The sequence below is a fragment of the Sphaerodactylus townsendi genome, linkage group LG01, assembly GCF_021028975.2.
Source record: "Sphaerodactylus townsendi isolate TG3544 linkage group LG01, MPM_Stown_v2.3, whole genome shotgun sequence".
NCBI lineage: Eukaryota > Metazoa > Chordata > Lepidosauria > Squamata > Sphaerodactylidae > Sphaerodactylus > Sphaerodactylus townsendi.
Window position 1 is genome coordinate 64,732,008 of NC_059425.1, and position 22,184 is coordinate 64,754,191.

The 22,184-nt window shown below is 41.8% G+C and overlaps 1 protein-coding gene across 2 annotated transcripts in view; it reads left to right on the forward strand.

The window, feature by feature from the left end:
- Positions 1-380: 380 nt before the first annotated feature.
- COQ8A (coenzyme Q8A) overlaps positions 381-22,184 on the forward strand; it is a 70,232-nt gene continuing 48,428 nt past the window's right edge. The window contains exons 1-2 of one of the 2 annotated variants that reach the window (XM_048508404.1): positions 381-577; positions 19,068-19,262. In XM_048508404.1, the coding sequence (XP_048364361.1) occupies positions 19,086-19,262 (177 nt within the window). In that variant the 5' untranslated portion in view covers positions 381-577; positions 19,068-19,085. The remainder of the gene's footprint in view (positions 578-19,067; positions 19,263-22,184) is intronic. The other variant, XM_048508489.1, reaches the window with a different exon arrangement.

The window sequence follows — 22,184 nt, forward strand, 5'->3', positions numbered from 1 at the left end:
TCCGCAGAACATGCCGCCAATTTCGGGAAAGCGTTTTTCAAGCACAACATCCCAGGAATTAACTGAATGGACAAGCGAAGGATCCTTTCAACAAAGATGAATCAGAAGCAACAACGGCTTGAACGTGCCCCGCTGCACACGCGACACCTCTGCTATTCGCCCCGCCCACTCAGCCCAAGCTTCGCCTCCATTTCCACCCTCCTATCACTATGCCAAGAGAACCGTGCTCCCAACACGACATGGACGCAAGCAGTGCCGCATTCCCATTGGCCGAAGGTTCTTCCTCCCTGTCTTCTCATTGGGTGGGACGCGAAGCCCACGGGCCTAGCACGCTCTTCGCTGACTGCCCGCTGTGTTCTCGCGCTAATCCCGTCCAATGTTCTACCCCGGGGAGGTGGTGGCGTCACGGGAACCAATCGGAACCCGGCAGCGGCGGGACTTGGTGCCGGACCTGAAGGCGAGGGGGCAGGCTGGTTGGTAAACAAGCGCCGCACCTCGTGGTGCCTCGGGGAGGGAGGTGCTGCGGCCGAAGCAGGGAGCAGCATTCGGGGGTCGGCGGTGCTTTGTGTGAGGCGCGGTAAGTTAAGCGACCGTTATGGCCTGGGCTGGTGTCGGACAGTGTTTGCTGCGGTTGAGACTCGGCTGAGTTTTGCACGCGGGATCATGGTGTCTTGCAGTCCGTACTCAGGCGCAAGGGTGGACGAGGCTCGCTCCAAACAATTTGACTGTGATTGCTTGGCGCGTAATAGAAGTACCCCTTCCTCGGTGCAGTCAACGTGCATTTGTACTTACAAGTAGGAAAAGAAATGCTTGGTTCTAGGGAATGTGGCTGCGTTTTGGTGGATGCAAAGAAAGTGGGGGAGCATCGCTCATGCATTATCTGGCTGTTTTTCCTGCAGGAGGGTGTGAGCGAGGGGGTGGGTCTTGTGATCTCCGTTTGGGTAATTGAGAAAAAAACACGCCGGGGCAGATTTTTTTTGCTCATGTAAAAAGGCTAATTTATGAGCTTTTTCTTAGCTCCATTGCCACGTTCGGGGTGAAAAAGGTGACTCTTTACACACCCACCCACCCTGGTTGGTTTTTGGGTGAAGAGGGGATTCGCCTGCAGGTTAATGGGTGTCAGCACGAGAATTTGGGATACACCTCGTGTTTCGGATTAATTAGTACGGAACACGACCGTGATGGAGTGACTGGGTGAAGCTAAAGAGCAGCAGCGGAAAGAGGAGGCGTGGTTGCCCTTCATGCAGCTCTCGGATCGCGGAGGCATCAGCTGCTGCTGTAGCTCTCTGTTCCCCTGCCCTTTCCTGTGGTCACGTCGATCACCGGGGACTGCAAGCACCCCCCCCCCCCTCCGCGGCCTGCTATTTCTTACGCCGCTGTCTTTGATCGGGAAGGCCATTGAAATGGGTCTCTAATTCGTTAATAGTCAAAATGACCTATCAGCTGCTCTCTTATGCTTCTAAACCAGTGAATAAGGAACAAAGGGGGCTGCAGGGGCGGATAACCATTTGTGGGGACAAGGTTGCTTTGAAGTCTTCCCCTGGAAATATAATTTTGGTTTGCAAAAACCATAAGCTGTGTGTTGGGTGATCCAAAAGGAGCAAAAATAGTTAACCATAAGCATATGGATCTTTTGAAACTTCAGAATTCTGGTTTCTCGGTTTTGATAAACTTTTTCTTTTATATCCTGTTTTAAATGCATTTTTCCTCTCGCTGGGCATTCTTGTGTAATGGTTTTCATTCTGCAGATGTGGTGGTGTGTGGCACGTGGTACTTGGTCTTCAGTCTCCAGACCTTGCCTGAGAGCACTGGGGTAATCCTCTTTCTAGTTCGTTTGATTAGCCTTGCCTCACCAGTGGCTCTCTGCCATTGACCTAATGTTTCTGGGATAGGAGCCTGAACTCTTTGCTTTGCCAGAGCAAGAGATGCCTGGCACAGGCGAGAGAATGAATTTTTTTTTGTCGGATGTTTGCTTTACCTAAATAGTGCATTTTCTTTTCTATTAAAGGAACTCACTGAATACTGTAGCAATTTGGACCATTGTCTTGGGGAGGTCACAGAGCTGTACAGAAATAAAGGGCACATTTTTTTTAGCAATGGCACTTTAGCAGTGACAAAACAACTGCTCTTGAACATTGAGCTTTCTGAATAGCTATGCCAGTGTTTACTTAGCACACATGTAATCCAGCTTGTAGGGTCTACCTGTTGCCTGATGGATGCAGTATGCAGATCTGTAAGAGGCTATTTCTTTTTATGGCTAAGGCTGACACCATTCTGTAGCACTTTAGATATCTGTATGATTTTGGCCATGGTTGTGCTTGCCCTAGGAGCCAGTGTGGTGTAGTGGTTAAGAGCAGGTGCATTCTAATCTGGAGAACCGGGTTTGATTCCCTGCTCTGCCACTTGAGCTGTGGAGGCGTATCTGGTGAACTAGATTAGCTTGTGCACATCAACACATTCTAGCTGGGTGACCTTGGGTCACAGTTCTTTGGAGCTCTTTCAGCCCCACCTACCTCACAGGGAGGGAAAGGATATTGTACACCCCTTTGAGTCTCCTTACAGGAGAGAAAGGGGGGGATATAACTCCAAACTTTGTTTGGCACTTCCCTTTTTGTGAGTTCTGGCCTTGTGAGCTCTGGTCAACTATTCTATCTGGGCGGCATTAAGTTTAGCAGGATTTGCTCAAGTGCATACAAGAGTTTCCTGACTGGATTCTGCTGTGATCAGCCATTTAAAAAGTCAGTAGATGTTACTGTTTAAAGCATTTTTTTCCAATCTGATGCTAGTTGTGCTTGTGTTTTAATCTTCATGGCATGTCAGTGGTCTACAAGAATTTTTTTTTCATCCATGGCAATGTTGCCTGCCTAAATGTGATTTTAACTCGTCACAGGCAACTGAGTGCTTTTTTTTTTGTTTTGGCCTTTTAATATATTGTGTTATGTTAAAGAACCGTTTACGTCATCAGATGCCTGAAGAAGCTGGCCTATGCATACGTTAGGCTATTATATGTGGAACATTAGAAATTAACCAAGCTTGGGGGGTTGGATATTAAATGCAATTGTAATATACAAAGTTCTTGAAAGACTTCGTATATTACATCATATTCTGTAGAGCCAAGGAGGCAATTTTTAAATGGTTAGCTGTATCCACCTATTAAGGCAGAATATACAGCTAAAATATTCTTTGTTTCCTAGTAATTAACAAATTATATATAATTTGTAATCGAAATATAAAGTATCTTGGGAAGCTCCTTGGGTTTTAGCAAGCCCTGAAACTGGGAACCAGTCTCCAGAACTGCATTCCTTGTTGCTCCTTGTTCAAATATCTTGTATGGATGATGTGTTAAGAAGTATTTGGTTGATTGTGAAGGGACACTGAGAAGGCAGTGGCCTTGAAATGTCTTGATGTTTTATGTCATAGGGATTTTTAGGGTCAAAACTAGTATTTTGAATTTCACTTCCACTGCAAATCCTGGGGCAGAGGTATCATGTGGTTCTGGTGCCCCAGTAGGCTCTGGCTGAAAGAAAGATGGTTGCATTTGGAATCAGATAAGGTTCCCACACTATCTTGAAGGAAAAAAGCTGTAATGCAGTAGTGTGCTTTGTGGCTATAGAGCCGTGGTGGCGAACCTTTGGCACTCCAGATGTTATGGACTACAATTCCCATCAGCCCCTGCCAATTGGCCATGTTGCAGGGGGCTGATGGGAATTGTAGTCCATAACATCTGGAGTGCCAAAGGTTCGCCACCACTGCTATAGAGGCTTGAATGCTGCTTCTAGGTTTGAATCTGAAAGAAACAAAAAAAGTGCAGCTTCTTAGGCATTGTAAAATTTTCTTGGCTGATTTGGTTAGCTTTTATCTGGAAGACTTTGTTGATTTAGTAGGTTTCCAAAGGTTCACTGCAAGCTTGTCTTGGCGGTTAAACCTGATCAGTGGCAATGACTGATATTTCTTCTCTCCCCACCAAGTCATTGGACCTGCCATCCATTATTGTGTATCTTGCACACTGCTTCAGTTGGCTTGTATGTAATTCCCCAGTTACCAGACACAGTAAGCTTGATTCGTTCCTATGTGAATAAATGTTTTGTGTAAAAAAGCTCCCAAAACAGGAGTCAGATAATTTTTTTTGACTTATTGAAGCAGTAAAACTTGAGGGATAAAGTTTTGCTATTCAAATTAATGTTCAAAATGTTTATGGACAGCATTATTGTCTTCAACTTTTTGATATGCACAAGCTCAAAGCAATCCCACCGAAGAACATAAAATGCTAAAGTTGTAGATATTCATTTATTAACCATAACTGTTTAAAAAAAGCTGTCCATAAGCAGTTGAAGTGGACCCTTGAATGTTGGGGGCAGGACATAAACAAAGATTGGCCCTATTTTCCATTATGGTCTTGCAGAGACTGGGGTTGAAAAAAGAATCTTTAGTCTGCACACATGTTGTATAATATATATGCTCTAACACAACAGAGTAAAAAAAATAAAGGACCAAAATGGAAATGGTTGTAATAACTACTTTTCTCCATTTTTTCTTATTTCATTATTTTAAAGTATGGTGGAGAGTAGCGATACCTACCCATCTTATTTTTAAAAGAGCTACTCAAGAACTCGTCATTCTTTTTCTGTTATGTACTTAAACAGAAGGAAATAGTGGCATTTAGGCCTGGTAGTTCTGACCTGTGAGTAAGGAAATAGTAACAACCTTGATGCATTGTCCTTGATCAAAGACAAGAAATCTTAATCCACCACACTTATTTCTGATCACTGACACCAACAGATCTTTGCTGCCCAACAGTTCTTTCCAACCCTTTACATTTCTTGTTGAAAAAGCCTACAAAAATCACCTTACTGAATCAGTGAAAGTCCATCTAGTCCAGCATTCTATTCTGTTGCATGTGCTGTAGCAGGCGAGTGCTTTGTTTGCAATATATGAAAGACTAAAATAGACCTCCTCGAATCTTTACATCAGTAAGAATTTGTTTTGGCTTGCTCTTCTCCAAAATAGCATCTTATGGGCAGGTGGCAATGGGATATTATTTCATACTGTGCTTTGACAGACTGTAAAGCTTGTTGGTCCCCCCCCCCCCCCCCACTTCACTAATTTAGCTCTTGTTGTCAGGGACTCTACAGAATGAAGATGAAGAACAGGGAGCAATATATATATTTTCTTAGTTCCTTCTCTTCCCAATTTGTGAGACTTCCAGACATGTTCCCATAACTTGATTTATGTTCTAAAATACCTAGTAGTTACAGCATGAATCTAATGTAAAATCATAGTAAAATTTCCCTCATCGCTGATAATTTATTTATATATTTCCTGCAGTTATACCACACTGGGGATCCACAGTGGTTTACATTGTTTGCCTCCCCATTTGATCCTAACACTCTGCCCTGCGAGGTGAGGGTTTGCGACTGATCCAAGGCCACAATTGAAGGAAGGTGATTTTCACCATTCCCCATGAGAGATCTCTGATTCCTCTCCCCCCCCCCCCCCATCCCCTTTTTCCTGGGACCTGCAACCTTTTCAATTAGTATACATTGCTTCAGCCAGAATTCAGGTTGGAGTGGATCATAGGGGCCATAGCACTCCAGTCTTGATCCATATGTACCCAATTTGCTTCCAGGCCCGGTTTATGATGCTTGTGTTAACCTTTAAAACAATAAGGAAGAAGAGAGTTTGGATTTATATCCCCCCTTTCTCGCCTGTAAGGAGACTCAAAGGGGCTTGCAATCTCCTTTCCCTTCTCCCCTCACAACAAACATCCTGTGAGGTGAGTGGGACTGAGAGAGCTCAGAAGAACTGTGACCTGCCCAAGGTCACCCAGCTGGCATGTGTGGGAGTGCATAAGCTAATCTGAATTCCCCAGATAAGCATCCACAGCTCAAGTTGCAGAGCGGGGAATCAAACCCGGTTCTCCAGATTAGAGTGCACCTGCTCTTAACCACTACACCATTCTGGCTCTACTCCCAGGACCGTCTATTCCTGTTGGAACTTATCTGATCACAATGACCATCTTTGTGAGTTTACTCACTCGAGCTATATGCTTTTCTGCCTGAGAAAGGGCCGTCTTGGTCATGGCACAAAGATTCTGGAATTCCCTTTCCAGAGAAATTGGTGTTTCTCTTCAGTCAGTAGTAAAGACTATTCCGTTCACATACTGATTCTCTTTGACCCTTGTTCGTGTGTTTTATTTTAGTTGTTTATGTGCATTTAATCTTGTGTTAATGTTGTATTGTTCACTGCCTTCAGGGTCCCTAAATTAGGTGGAAAGGTAGCTTAGAAATGTTTAAAATAAAATAAATAGTTGATTTCATTCAACCTGTGTCCAGCTCATTTCTTTGTGTGGTGATATGCAGATGTCTAAAATGTATGTCATAACAAAAAAGAGGCTTGTGACACATTAAAGATAAACATATTACAAAACATACACTCATGTCCAAAACTCATTATGTTGGAGCTGAAAGCTTGGAAAACCATGACATATGTCTTTGTTGGAGCCCCTGGGAGGAGTTTTTTTGGGGGCATCCTTTCAGATTAGCAGGTGAGGGTAGTATCATTCCTTCAGACCTGAGAACTAAACTGAAGTAACTTATTCTGGAAGGACTGTAGGGCTAATTGCTTTCAGGTAGTGTATGCTGACTTTATTGTATTTGGTTATGTGTTTATGTCAAAGATTGGTTTTAATGTGATTTTTTTTACTTGTGGTCAGTTTGGTTTTTATGTTTGAGTCGCCTTGGGGTTTTCTACATGTCAGCCTGAGAATGCTGTGAAATGCATAAATAATTCCTTAATGAGAAAAAAATACTCATTTTGAAATGATGCTTTCCTGTTACACAATGCAGGCCTTACTGTCTACAGAATGCTAACTGTATACAGAAAGGCCTAATTTTAGACATTCGTGCTAATGTCTGCTTTGACTTCTTGTACAGGACAGCACGTAACATCAGTACCTTCTGCTGTGTATGTCAGTTGTGTTTAAATCAGCTTAATTGTGTTGGAAGACTTTGAGGAACTAGGTCAAGAAGTAGCAGATAATAAAGGTGTCTTGCTCTCTGGTTTCTGACAGTTATCTTTTCTAGCTGATGGGATTATGAAGGAAACGTACATCTCTGGCATGTCTGAAAACATCTGTACTTTAAAGAATTAGTCTGAGAAAAAAGCAGATATCTATTTCTCTCGCTGAGGAGGAGGGATCTTCAAGCTAGGGTGATGATTCCCACAGATTACTCAGGGAGTCAGGACTAAAACTTTTTACTTCCTGTCTCCCAGGAACTTGTGGCTCAGTTTTATTCCTGCCTTGCTAGGGAAGACAGCTGAGGAAGTTCTCTGCAGCATCTATTTTACTCTTATCTTCACCTTGCCTGCTCCTGGTCTAAATCTCATTTCTTTGCTATTAACAGCTACAACATCATTTCACAGCTTTTCTTCTTGTGCCTATCCCTTTTCATCTACCTCCTCTTCCCTGTCTAATGGAGAATGCTGCAGAGCCGATTATACCCTGTTCAGGATAAAGATGACAGGAGATTTGTGAATTTATTCGCCATTTCCTGGACCCTTTTCATTCTAGAATGCTCTGCTTGGGTCCTAGTTTCCTGGGGACAGAACTAGGTAGGCACTGGGGCCCAAGCGGAGCATTCTTGAACAAAGACAGTCCAGGAAATGGTGGATGAATTCACTAATCTCCTGTCATCTTTATCCTGAACAGGGTATAGATCAGGTAGCAACAAGTTCCTCTTAGATGAGAATACAGACCTAGGTCTGCTGGTTTCATTACAGCCAGGAGGCAGCACAGCTCAGAGAAGCTATCAGAATATTGGAGGGGAAAAAGAAATGACTAGTCAGCCCTACGTGCCTGAATGAAAGTGGATAAATCATGTCACTCTCACAGCTATAATGGCCCTAATGTGTGCAAGTTTGTCCTAGAGCAGTGACAGTGGCAGACCTTAGTCCTGGGAAGAAGTTTACTCACCTCAGATGCTGGAGTTCTGAGCTTCTATGGGGTAATTCATCTGTCTGCTTGCCTGAGGTTGTGGGAGGGCAGCCATCTTGTTCTGCAGATATATTAGGGCTGTGGTGGTAAACGTATGGCACTCCAGATGTTCATGAACTACAATTCCCATCAGCCCCTGCCAGCATGGCCAATTGGCCATGCTGGCAGGGGCTGATGGGAATTGTAGTCCATGAACATCAGGAGTGCCATAGGTTCGCCACCACTGTATTAGGGATATCCAGGAGGACCCTACAGGGGGAACCATTACACCTCAAGAGCCTTCATCTTCAGCATCAATTAGGGAATCCCACTGCTTCCCTGAAGGTTGGATTCAAAACTCATCTCAGTGGTTAATTCCTTGTTCCACAGAAGGCGGGAGATCCATTTGCCATCTTTCTGCCCTCAACCAAAGCATACAAAAGAGAAAGTCTTTCACACACTAGATTTGAGAAGAGCACTTATAATGTACATTTAAGAGCTCTTATAATATGTATTTTTCAGGCCTGTATGGAGTCCATTCCATAAATTGACTTTTTATTCATTTGTTCATTTTATTCATTCACCAAACAAGGGCAAGAAAATGCCTAGATTAGCCAGAAGCTATGCCTTAAAACAGTATATTTCTGTCAATCTAGCAACCTTCCTGTCTCCTCTGGTTTCATAGCTCATTCAGTGAGAAATACAGCCACCAGTGCTGCCTTTCATTATCAGGCCTCAGTTGAGTCTATGCAAGGGCACCATTTGGTCCTCCATATCGACCTTCGTCAGGCATCACAAGATACTCCTATTCTTCAGCTGATGCAGTCTTCAGACACTTGAGTTTTGCAGTATGTAGTGGATAGTATGTAATTCCCACCTGAAGACTGAGGTATGTTGCTGTTGGCTTGAAGGTGATTTCCTTAGAGTGAGAGTTCCTTCTGCTCTGAGATAAGGAAGGGAAGAGTAGAGAAGTAGTGATGAATACAAAAAAGAAATTCTGGCTTACTGCAGAAATTGGAAGGACAAGAATAAGTTGACAACTTAGACCCATTTGGAATCTGTTTTTTTAAAAAGTGAGAAAGACTTGGTTCCTCTCCTTCCTCAATCACTATTCCTTCTTGTTGCTGTTGTTCAAATACATGTTCCCACTACGACTGATTTGTTAGCATGTTCCTGTTTAAATCTTAACTTCAGCGTTTTTCTTACTGATTAGCTCGGGAAGCACTTAAATCGAGCCACGAGTTCCTGTGTGGGAGACAGGAAGTGGAAAGTTTTAGTCCTGCCTCCCTGAGCAACTAGTGGAAAACACTCTAGTTTCAAAGATGCCCTCCTTACCTCAGAGCAGAAGGAACCCTCACAATAATATCCAGGGTTCCATTTTCAAGAACTTTGTGCCCCTTTTAAATCAGTAGATTTAACTTTTAAATCAGTAGATACTGATAGCTGCATATGCAGGTGACTCATAAAAATCCATGTGTATGTGATGTAATTTTTATTGTGTGTCCTGGTTATGGGTGCGTATTTATTCTGGTTTTAAAGCTTAGTACAGCATAGATGTTTTTGCCATAATCTGTCTTTGGAATCATAGCAACATACAGTATAAACAAATGTTCACAGTTCGTTAAATATTTTATTTTGAATTCAGCAAGTTATGTAAACATTTGTGTAACTCTGCTTATTTTGTACAGAAACACATTCTAAGAACTAAATTTTTGAAGAATATTTAGGAGTAGCAAGTAGTTAATACTACTGCAGGGTGAATTCTACAGGAATAGGAAGAGTTCTGAACAGAAGGAGGAACACTGCTTTAGAAAAAAAGGCAATTTAGAAGAAAATTGAAATGTATAAAATAGGTGCTTTCTTATTTACTCTAAACCTGTTTAGTACTTTAACAACAAAACTGGCATATTTATAACTTGGTATATTTATGAAATTTAGAAGTATAAATGTCTTAGTTTTGTGCCAACAAAATTATGAATATATTCTATTCTAGAGAGAGATTTGCAAAATGTTGCACCTGTGCTTCCTTAGCATCTGGTAGGAAAAATAGAATAATCAGAAACTAAATTTTATAGTAAACAAAAAGTGAATGTCAAATAGTTTCATTATCCAATCCAATCCAAAAACCTTTATTAGGCATACAGGTTTCATTATCAATGGATCGTAATAGTTTATTTGGATATTGAATTAAACTTTGCAGCATTGGAAACTAATTCTCCATGCTATATTATCATGGTACCTAATAGAGCATGTTAACTGTGGACAAAAATCGCATTTAAACAACAAACAAATCTCTAAAAATATCTATTTCTCAAATGCTGTGGATTATACTGATTCATACAATGCATTTTGAGGAAAACTGTGTACTAAATAGCTTTTTACTCTTTCAAGAAGAAGATATATTTCACTGGAGGTTTTTTCCATTCTGCCAACATTTTTCCTTTGGAAAAAAGCCCTAAAACTATTTTGTTTCATTTTCCCCTCACCTTCATATATTTATCCTTAGACTAGAAGTCTTGAGTAGTACAATAAAATGACAGTTCAAATATTAGACACTCGTATGTTTTATGGGAAAGAGGGCTAGAGCTAATGAGGAAAACTTAGTCATGTAGATCACAGAATTATTATGCAGTTACTGAAATCTTGCAGCCATGCAAGTCAGTGCCAGAAAGGTAAAGTGCAGAAAGAGTGGAACATGCTGTCCCATCTTACAAATGTGCTGGATGCTTGTCTCATTATTGTTGTGGCATGTTACTGGGGGTGTATTCTTTGGCTCCGATTGCATTTTTTGTATGCACTCCTAAGCACTTCTAGTTAATCAATTGAAAGGTAGAGGTCATTTGCAAAACTTAACAACATGGAGAGCCACTGTCAGTTAATACAGATGATACTAACTTTGGTGGGTCAGTGATCTGGCTTGGTATCTTTGTTAATTTCCCTGTTGGGAAATGTCGTGACCATCTTAGAACAGCAGGAAAGGAGTGCACAGTTGCTCCAATGCTCCTCTCTTTCTGCTGAAGCAGCGAGGTTGGCCATTGTGATGAGAGCCAGTGCCCTCTTCTGGCTTTAATAGCAGAAAAGAGACAGAGGCTACATGCAGGCAGGAAATGCATAGTACCAAATCCACTAATGGTCTTTGCTGGCTTGTCTTGTCATCATAAAATGGTTAAAAGCCAGGAGATGCAAACAGTTGCCCAAGTAAATAGCAAATGAACTGTCAGGTTTGTCTGAGTAAAGAGTGTTCTTAAAACTTTGCACGGTGACTGTGATCATGTGGTCTCTGTACAAAAGACAGTTTTGCACAGAGGCAGAATTAGAAATAATTCTGATCAAGAGTGTGAAAAAAAGTTAATCTAAAAATAGCTTTTTTGTAATCTGCAGGCCATTGGAGGTGAAGGAAGCCTTGCCCTCAACCTTGGGTTGGACATATCTGTGGTGTATTCTGCAGCAGACCATGTGCCCTGCAGGTGACTGTTGAGAGGCTGGGGTTGCTGACCTCCTGGTCAGATAAATATGCAGAAAGGGATGGAGAGAATAGGACATTTCCTCCTAGTATGCACATGTTAGTGAATATTTTGAGAATAAATGGGGGAAAAAAACATGTTTAAGGCCACCTAGCAAAACATGCAAGTTTTCAGAGACACAGATTTTTTAAAAAAGCAACTCCCGAGATGTTAATTACAGCTTTTTGCAAAGGCATGATAAATTTTGACAGTATAGTTGCATTATATGCACCTGGATACCAGATTTCCTGGAGGGATATAGGTACTGGCGAGATAGGGACACTGATGTAACATGCATGCTATGTGAGTAGCCAGTGCAAAAGTTTCTTCCATACTACTTGTGTGTGATCAGTGTTGAAGACTAAATTGCCCTTTGTGGGGAGCTGGTTTTCTTTTTTGTATGGGGCTTGTTTGTGTCATAAATAAACCTGTCATATTTTCACCGTCCTGCTGGGCCTGCCCTTGAGGGTCACCACCATCCTGGCAATTTCTAAATGCTGACAACTTCAGATGAAGTTTGTAGCTGCAAACAAAACAAACAAACCTAGTGTCATCAGCCAGTCCTCAGGTGACAAGGACTCAAAAGTGGAGCCTTGGAGATGTGGATCCAGAACTGGCTCCTTGTGAGAAGATGCAGGTAGCAGAGCCAGTTCCAAGCCCTTCCCTGCCAGTTGAGGCAGAGCCTGATGCTGTGCAGGAACTTCAGGTGAGTTGAGTAACGAGCCAGCTGCATGAAGGAGACAGAGGCTGCAGCTACAGTGTAAAAGGAGAAGCGCCCATATTGCTGCTTGATATGGCAGAAAGCTCTGAGAGCTAGAGACATCTGCATCGGAAGAGGACTAAGACTCCGCAGGAGCTGACCCCATTAGTAGGGGTGTCTTACTTAAGCCCAGTCTTAGGCTTGGCTCGGCCTGGGTCCAACGAGCGTGTTTTGCCATGAAGCTTCTCGCACCTGGCTCCTGTTGAGTGCCTTGGCACCTCAGTTCCTTGTCTGTCTGCTTGCCTGAATTCCTTGATCCCAGTCAGTTTTGGTCACACCTGTGCCTGCCACCTGCCTTGGTTTCAGACTTGCCTGGCGATGCTTCTGTCTGTGGTCTGCCCTTGATTTTGGATTCTCTGACTTTGCTGTAGCCTGCCAATAGCACACCTTGCATTGTGTAGAGACTTGACTAGGATTTTGGAGACCAAGATTTGAATCCTCACTCTATCATGGAAACTCACTGCATAACCTTGGGCTACTCACACCCCCTCAACCCTATCTGCCCTATAATGTGGTTGTTGTGAGGATAAAATGGAAGGGTCAAAATAGTGTAAGCTGCTGTGGATCTTCTGTGAAGGGAAAATCAGGACATAGATACTGAATTATAGTATCTCCCTGCTTTTTGGACATTCTTCATGGAATGCTGACAGTTATGTTTAATACTGTTGCCTTGTTTCAGGTTTCCAGGATCAGTCCTGCCTCTATTATATTATCAGATGTCTCTTCATCCTATTGGTTGTACTTTATGTAATCCATCTTGAGTTTCAGTGAGAAAGGCTGAGTATAAATCAGATACATAATTTTTAAAAACCTTGCATTAATTCATGGTATCATGAGTACCATTCAATAAAATGTCCACAAATGTCTTCATCACAGAACATCATTGGGTACTGAAGGGTAGCCTATTTCTCATGTGCAGAATCTTTTGGAAACATGACAGGGTTGTGCATGTGTGGAAGTTGTCAGTTGGCCAGTGCATAGGCAGGAGTGGCGAATGGAAGGAAAGAGGAAGAGGCTCAGCTCTCCTTAGTTCAAGTGGATCTGATTCATTCCTGGCGTTAATCCGTAAGTTACAGTGGAATTGCTTCTGGAAAATGGTCATGTATATGTGCCCCCAAGATCCATGCTGATTGTGCAGCATTAAAAATAGGTGTTGTATGCTAGTTGCATGAAAGCCTTCTTCAATCTCCTATTGTAACAATGAAATTACTCCACATTGGGTGTTATCTGTACAGAGGGCAAATGTTCAGCTCTGTTAACTAATGGGGAACTGAAACTGATAGAAACTAATGCAATAATTGGCAGGGATGTGTCAGCACAGAATTAATCTATTAAACGGTAAAGCAATTGATCTTATAAGAGGGAACTTTTGTTCTTTTTACTTTTGATGGAAATCTAACTCCTGGACTTAATTTGAGTTTCTTTGGAAAAAATTCATGCATTTTACAAGGAAAGCATTTGGGACTTAAATAATGACAAACTACTATCTGATATCATTATAGACCACCACCCCCCCACCCCCCGGCAAAAAAATACTAGTTCTGCAAACTGTTAAGAGTTTGCCTGAATATAAATGTTCCTAACATAAGTTAAATGGATAATTCCCAGTTGTTACTAGGAAAGCTTAAAGGGAGCACTTGAAATTGTCTGAGTTTAGAGGTGGGAGGAACCATAATTTAAAGAGCCTGAAGTCTTGACCTGGGATTCACACAGTTGGACTCACCAAGCATCTTATTACTCTCTGTGGCTGTATGGTAGCCTTCTCTTGCTCAGATGGCCTGAGGATATTGTCGCAACTACCAGCTTGGCAGGGCCATATAGCACAGAAAGTCAGTTGGGTTCTTCTGTCTTACTCCCCACCCCTGGCTTTGCCCCAGAAAGGTCAATGTCAGTTTTGTCTCATATGTAACTGAGCAGTAATTGGTTTATAGCTGTTATCATGGTGGAAGTGTGCAGACCACGACTTGGAGCACATGGCCATAGCATGCAGTTTTGTAATACTGAATCTAATAGTGTTTGAATTATTTCTAGATCTCTGACCAGCATAAGAGAGGCTTCATTAATTTCAGGCATGTGGTTGATGGCTACAATGCTGCATGTCTCCAGACAATGTCTGACCTAACCAGAATCATGTAAATAGAGTTGCCCGTCTAGAAGACTCATAACTGCTGTATTGATACGTCAATGCCTAAAATAAATCAGCTGGCATGCTTGTAATAAGATTGGACTCCCCTCCTAATTTATGTTGCCACAACCCTTTTAAGGAAAAAGTTATTTAGGTCCTCTGACTGCCTTTAACTGATCTGCCAATGACAGACCACTACCAACTTAAAATTTGAATGAGTGCATTTAATGATTTAGTATTTTCAAGGTGAGCGAAAGGAACTAGAATGTGACACAAATTCTGGTGATCTTTGCTTTAAGGTGGACTTGGAGAGGGCATTTTGTTTCATGAGTGTAGACTCCATATTGGGAATTGTGAAGCAATGGGTTGGATCCCACAATTGGACAGTGGGAAGCAGTGATGAATGTAGGTATTCCAGGCTCCTTTCTCCCCATTAGCCATTGTTGCCTGCATTCATGGAATAATAGCCACATGGGTTGTTCAGCAGCAGTGCAGAGCAAAAGGGGGCAAAATTGGCTCTTTTTGCTTCTTCTGTCAGTGGAGCTTTGCTTATGCTGTGGTTGGCAATTTTTCAGCCTCCAATGTGCAGCCTCCTAACTTGCATGCTTACGATTCCATGTGAGACTTTCAACCATGGTAATAAACTTTCCCAGGGTATGAAATGGGAGAAGAGAGCTGAGAATATCAGGGAGCATTATACAGACCTTTCAGTGTCCTTGCACTGGATCCAGTCTGATGATTAAGAAATGGATTCAGGGGGTATTTATGAGGCACGTGACTCCAGATAAATCTCTTGGTGAATTTCCTGTTAATAACCCACCCCATTCTGAAGGTTTAAGAGTGGGACTGGAAGGGTAGGAAGTGAAAGGATTAAGTGTGGGTAGGCATTTTTTTAGGCAGACCTGGATGCCAAAATAGCTACTGCCTTTACTTGTGAAGGTGTTGGTGTGCTGGCAAATAGAAGGTGGAGAAAGATGAAGGTTTTACTTGGCCAGCTCCTCAGCGGCGCTGCTTTGGTCTTTCAGGGGTTGCCTTAATTGTTCGGGTGAGAGTTTGGACTGCTTTTGTTGAGTGAAATAGTCAAGCAAGCTGCTGTTTGGTATGCCCGCATTAGGGTCCCTGACTAGTCTGATTAGCCCAAATGGGGTCATGCATTAGTGCCTTGTGGGGAGTCTATTGCTTGTAAGGTCATTCAGTTCCATGCTGTGAACTCATGATTCTGCAGTTCGATCTGTCCATTGGAAAGACCATCAGCTGGGATTTTATTGTGTTGTATGAAATGTTGCTGAGGTTTTGTGGGTGTTTGTTAAGGAAACCAGCTATTATCTGGCATGTAGAATTATTCTGTCATCTGCCTAGTTTACAAGATACTACAAGAAGAGCATGTATCTAGCAAGTGGCCCTGGCCCTGTTTATTTTATGAACATTGGTCAGTATTTCTGCTAGCACTGTTTGCCTCCAAGCAGCTTTTCAGATTTGCGTCCTTATTGCCCTTCAAGTACCACTGGCACTCCCCCACCCCATCCACCAGTGACTCCTTGTTTTCATTGCCTCCCTTAGTATTTTTCCTTTCCAGTCCTTGAACTTCTTATTTCTTCTTAAGAAGCTATGCAAGGAGCTAATCATAGTATAATTAATATTTTCGTTTGTAATGGCAGTTTTGATTATCTAGGTCTTTTGCCTCAGTGTCTTATTTTACTTTTTAAAAATTTCTGTAAACAATTGAAGCAACTTAAGATAGAAAGGAAGCTATGATTGGGTAAGCAGAGTTCTGTGTGGTGGGACTTTATGCCGTTCCTTTTATGCTGCGGTACCAACTCCTCTGGAAGCAAAAAGTAGATAAAATTTCCTTAGCTTTCCCTATGGCAGTCGCAGTAGGATGCAGCATATTGTGTACAACTTCATGGTTGCTGTGAATGACAGCCTTCCCTGCTGTATTCTTTGATCTAGTCCAGTGGTTCCCAACCTGGGGCACGCATGCCAGAGCATTTGGGGGTATGCGAAACAAATGACATAATGGGTTTCCTAATATGGGGTACAATTTTAGGGAAATGAGTTGCCACCAGATATGCAAGTGAAAAAAGTTGGGAATCACTAATCTTTCCTCTAAGAGTCTAGTAGGCTGTGAAATTCAAGCCAGTGATAGAAGAATAGATTATACTCAGTCCTGCTGCTTAATTTAAAAAAATGCTTTGTTCAACTCTGAGGCTGCTTTAAAATATTTTATTCTAATCCTATCCCTTGTAATCTGCATTCATGGAAGTTGAGGAAAGGGAAGCCTTTTCATCATTGCTGTCTGAGGTGAAGTGATAAATAGCCTAAACATGTAGGGGTGGGGAAAAGGACAATCTGTGACCAGAAACAAAGCCTGCTGTTGAGCTGAGACTGGAGGAGGCAAGTCTCCTAATAGTGTAGGCAGGCTAGTTTGCCAGCAGTGTGCACACATACTCTCTCTCTTGATAATTTAACCAATTATTTCCTGCCCCCATGGGGGAAAGGTTGCCAAAAGCATTCTGAACAAGCGGGTTCCACAAGTGGATAAAGAGGCTGGTGTTCTCTTCCTGTGGGAGTTTAGTGGAATACTGCCAGCTGTGAACTCAGTCCTATATCTGCTTTGCAGTTAAAACTAACAAAGGAGAGCTGGCTGTATTTACTCGCCGATATTAACTGTGGAGAGCTGGGTGGGTTCTGAACAGTGCAGATTTACTTTGGAACGTGTCAACTTGTATTTCAGAAAACTTTTATTCTGCACAGGATCTTCTCTGTTTTCTTCTCTCAAGTCTTTTTCTTTGCAGCCTGCGTTCCTTCTGCTTGAATTGTGGTGAAGGACAGTAGTGCTGGAGCTAGGGGTTGTACAAACATGGGAGGTTCAGTCATGGACATGGTCACTCCCAACATGGTCCACTCCAACTGCCAGTCTCAGCTTGAAGGTCTCAGGTTAAAAGTTTCTTCCACTTCTGCTAGTTGAGGTCATTAAACTGGAGATGCCAGGGGTTGACCCTGGGACCTTCTACTGTGCACACCCAGTGCTCTGACACTAAGCATTGCCCCCTCCTCTTTCTGTTTGACTAATTACTGTGAAGAAGTCACAAAAGGTACAAAATTTATAGTTTTGGTGTCTTCTCTAACAAAATATACTATGTAGAAGGGCATAGACAGTGGTGGGATTCAGCAGGTTCACACCACTTCGACAGAACCGGTTGTTAAAATGGTGCTTGTAAACAACCAGTTGTTAAATTATTTGAATCTCACCACTGGGCCTAGAGCTATGCAGGGCTGTGAAGTTGAGCCTTCAACCACTGGAAATCCTTTTGAGCCATGTTTGTGGTCCAAACTCAAAGATTTCTCATGCCCTACAGACACCATCATTGCATTTTTCTGTGTGGATCCATGGGACTTGAGCGTGTGTTGAGGCCTGAGGTTGGACAGAAGAGTTGGGGCAGCTGTATTCCTTGAGAGACAATTGATGAAACAAAAATTGCTTCCTTTTGATTTTTCCTGACAGGATTTTGTGTCCATTAAACATTCTGTAGCAAGTGAAAAAAAGTTGGGAAAAGATGTCGCACCACTGACAATCTTTGCAGTTTTATTATCAATTCCTTTCCAAATCATCCCCAGCATAGAGTTTGCCTTTTTCACAGCTGCCACGCATTGAGTTGACATTCCACTAAGACGCCCAAATAGCACTGATCCCTATGTGAAGTTTGGGTTTTTTGCCCCTATGTGCATCACTGTACATTTTGCTACATTGGACTGCATTTGCCATTTCTTAGCCCACTCACCTAATTTATAAAGGTCCACTTGGAGCTCTTCGCAATCTTTTGCGGTTCTTACCACCCTACATACAATTTGTGTGTATGTGGTCGTGGTGGTGGTGGGGCTGTTAATGTATCTGTAGTTTCATACACTTCTAGGGCATTCTGTGAAAAACCCTTGTAATTGAATAATGTTTTAAAAATTGGGCCTTGTAATAGGTTTTAGATAGAGGAAAGGGTGTGTAAGTATATGTTCATTCAGTATATTTCTGTTATTTTCCCTCCTCACCCCCCCTAAAAAATCTTGGCCAATTAAAGAACTGGCTGGCTTTATTCATCATGGTTGTATGAAATGATTAGTTCAATAAACTGCCTATGTTGTATTTTATATATTCTAAAAACAATAAATTACATTCTGGTTTATCAAGTGGCTTCTGAAGGCAATCAAGATAGAATATTACTGACATATTACAAACAAAAACTTAATCAGCCAATAACATAAAAATGTACTACAATCATTCACCTCCATTAGAACTAAAAAGTCAGCCCTGAATTAACTGCTCTGAGTGCAATCTGGCAAACTCCCCATAACTATCAAATAATAGAAATTTTATTGCAATGGAACTAACAGTATTGGTGAGGTAGGTTCCAAAAACTTATTGCGGGAATAGCAGCCTTCCAGAACTTTCCAAACATCATCAAGGAATTAGGCCTGCTCACCTCACCTTGTAGGCCATTTCATAGGGAGGGGATTGCCACTGAGATGACAGTGGACCTTGTAAAAGTTGAACATACCTTCCCAAAGGGAGATATTTCAGGCATTGCACTGATTTATGTTCTGTGGAGGAAAACGTAGAAGCATTACCTAACTAGGTTAAGGAAGGCCGTTCACCTTCTAGTTATTTGAAAATATTCCCTGAGTATTGCATAATTTGTTGGTTTTGTTTTTCAGCGCTAGACGTGGTCAGTCATGGCGGGTGATGCCATCATGGTGATGAGAGGGCTGACAATGCTTAGTAAAGCAGTAATAGAAACCCAAGCAGGACAACTCCGGCAAGTTGTCTTTGCTGGCGATGCAGCAACCATAGCCAGGAGCTTTCAGGCCACTGCAGAAGAACGGTTTAGTGCTGCCATGGGGAAGATGCAGGTAAGAATGTGTGTGCCTATATGTGTCTTTCTTCCCAGATCGGTATGTATTTTTCCTCTTGTTGTCCTTTTCCTTGCGTGTATTTTAAAGTCAGTGTGATAATGTCGTGATTTAAACTAGATTGGAGGAAAGCCAGGTTTTAAAATCTGCTCACCATAAAATTCATTGGGTGGTGATTGGTCAGCTATTCTTTTAGCCTAATCTACCCCTGGAGGAATTGCCATATTAGCTCAGCCAAAGTCATGAAGGTTGTGAGTTTTGGCATAGCAGTCCTCAGAAAATTGCTTGTCTTAGCTTTTTCCTGATACTTTCCACTTAACACTGAACAGCAGTTAATTGAAGATCGTGGACCAGCTGCATCAAGTTCTTTAACGAAGGATATGTTTGTCACCCAATGAGATGATGAGTCATACTACATGTTTGGGTTAATTGGTGCCAATTCCTGATTAGGTGATGTTTTCTATAACTGCCTCTTCAGGATGAATTCAGTTTATCTGTTAGTTCCGCTAGCAACAGTTGTTTTGTAATTATGTCCTTTTTATGCTTAGAGCTTGTATAGGATTTATTGCTTGCTTAAGGACTTAACATCAGTATTTTTCAAGGATGTATTTTATGTCTGGGTTTTTAATTGCTGGCCCTTCATGGACTGATTGTTTGCCAGTATTTTTGGTTTATTAAAAGGACTTTATAGTCAATAAACCCTTCAAAAATATTTTAAAAGGATTTTCTGTCTCTGAGTTGTGAGTTTTCTCAAGGTCCTGACCTACGCAGAAAGAAGAGAAGTTATCTCTTCCTCTACACTACCTCATAGGGTTGTTGTAAGGTTGAGATAGAGGAAGGGGAGATGCCTAATTATAAAAAGAGTATGGAAAAGATTTCTGTGAATTAGAACACACAGGAGAGGATTCCAACTAACTTTCCCACTGATAGCCTTCACCTTACCTCTGCAGCCCACTGATCTCTGAGAAACCCTGCTCCTGGGGATCCAGTGATACCTAGGAACAGTATGAGGGGCACATTCATGTTCTTCTCCGGGATCCTGCCTCCCTTTATTGCTAGCTGACACATGCATACCATCTTTTATTACTTTGTATGCTTAAAAGATCTATAGCTTACATGTTCCACCCAAATTTATCTCAGCAGCTTACATGAAAAATAGAGAAGTTTACAACACCATCCGTTTAATGAATGAACAACAAGGCCAATCAGTGCACTCCTGTAAATTCAGATGACCTAATTAGACTTCAGCAAAGCTTTTCTCAAAAGCCATTTGAGTCAACAGGCTGTCTTATAGAGATTTACAGGTATGTGAACAACATGCGTGCTGTGGCTGTGTGGAGAGATTCTTCTTCTTCAGTAAAATCCTGAAGAAGATCTGGAGGTAGGCAGTAGTGGAGGACATCATTTCTTTGCATCCATTATGTTTAACTGATGTCTTCAGTTGAAGGATCTTGGGTAGCAGATGTTGCAAGAGAAACTCTGGAGAGCTACTATAGTCACACTAGGCAATACTGAGTTAGGAGGACCAAAAGTCTGGTTTTTTCATAAGCCTTATTCATATGTGCAAAATACCTTTTATCAGTTTATTTCTTTTTATACTAAGTCATCTTTTGGGGCAGCTGTGGAACAGATCTGTGCGTGGAATATACTGGATTTGATTTCTGCGTACAGCAAACCAGTTAACAAATCAGAAGTCAATTTTTGGAAAGTTGTGAGAACTTTTAGAGTCTCAAGGATGGCTGAGCAGTTCTTTGTATCAGTGCTAGGTATGATTATGACTAACCAGAGTGTGAGCCCATGCCTCCCCATCCACTAAACCCAGCTTGGGCCCATGGAACATATGCTCCATGGGTTCAGCAAAGTCCTCCCACCCACCCACCCCTCACCCTTAACACCCAGTTGGGCCCATGTGCGTTGGACTCTGGATTAATTAAACCCTGATTAAATTAAACAGGCTGGTCTGAATCTTATAACTGTGGTTAAGGAGTGGATTTTGTTCCAGGGAAGGAAGGATGTTTAATGCTGGTCCAAAATTTTGTACTTTGAAAGTTGTCATTGTTTTAATGACATGTACAGCCCTCCATTTTTAAAAGATCCATGTAAATTTTATGAGATAGCTTTTAATCATCCCTTCTGTTTTGTTTCTACTCAGCAGCTCTACATTTGTGGTGGGTAAATTTGGCTCTAGTGAAAAAAGTGTGATCAGTAGTGCCATCAATGCAATTATGCCATAATCAGTCATATTATCAAATTCATTTTGTGCACTGATTTTTTGCAAGTATTTAAAAATGTCAAGTATCTATGAGGCAGATTGCTTTAGAAATAAAATATCACAACTTGGGACCCAAGAGGAATCATAAGAGAGGGCAATAACTTGGAAATTCCTCCTACTTCCAAGATCTCACCTTTCAGCATTCTCCAAGTTCTCGGACAATTAAGCCATCTGCTCCCCTTTCCCTTTAACTGCTCTCAACATTCTCTGCCTCATAGAGCATATTAAGTCCTTATCAGGACTGTATATGGAAAAGGAAGGCTTATGCATTAACTTACAATGGTAAAATTAGATTTGTTGCTGTGTCATGTGTGGAGTGGTTTCAGGAGATGGTTGGAGGGTACAGGATAATAGCAACTAGGGATATGCAAAAATGGGATGGGATTTGTGTATTTGGATCAGAAAATTTTCCTGATTCCTGAATTTTCCTCAATACCCATACTTGTGAAAGGTGGTTTTGGGGAATTTGAAAACAATTGGCTCCATGTAACCTGTGAGGAGTCTTATGGTAGAGACCAAATTTGCAGCATAGCTGCTGGTGACTCTCCTTACAAGAATCTCCAAGTCTGGTACGGATTCGGTCAGGAGATTCAGTTTTATGGGCCCCAAATATGCCCCATAATGTCCCCAAAGAAAGATGTCCCATAATA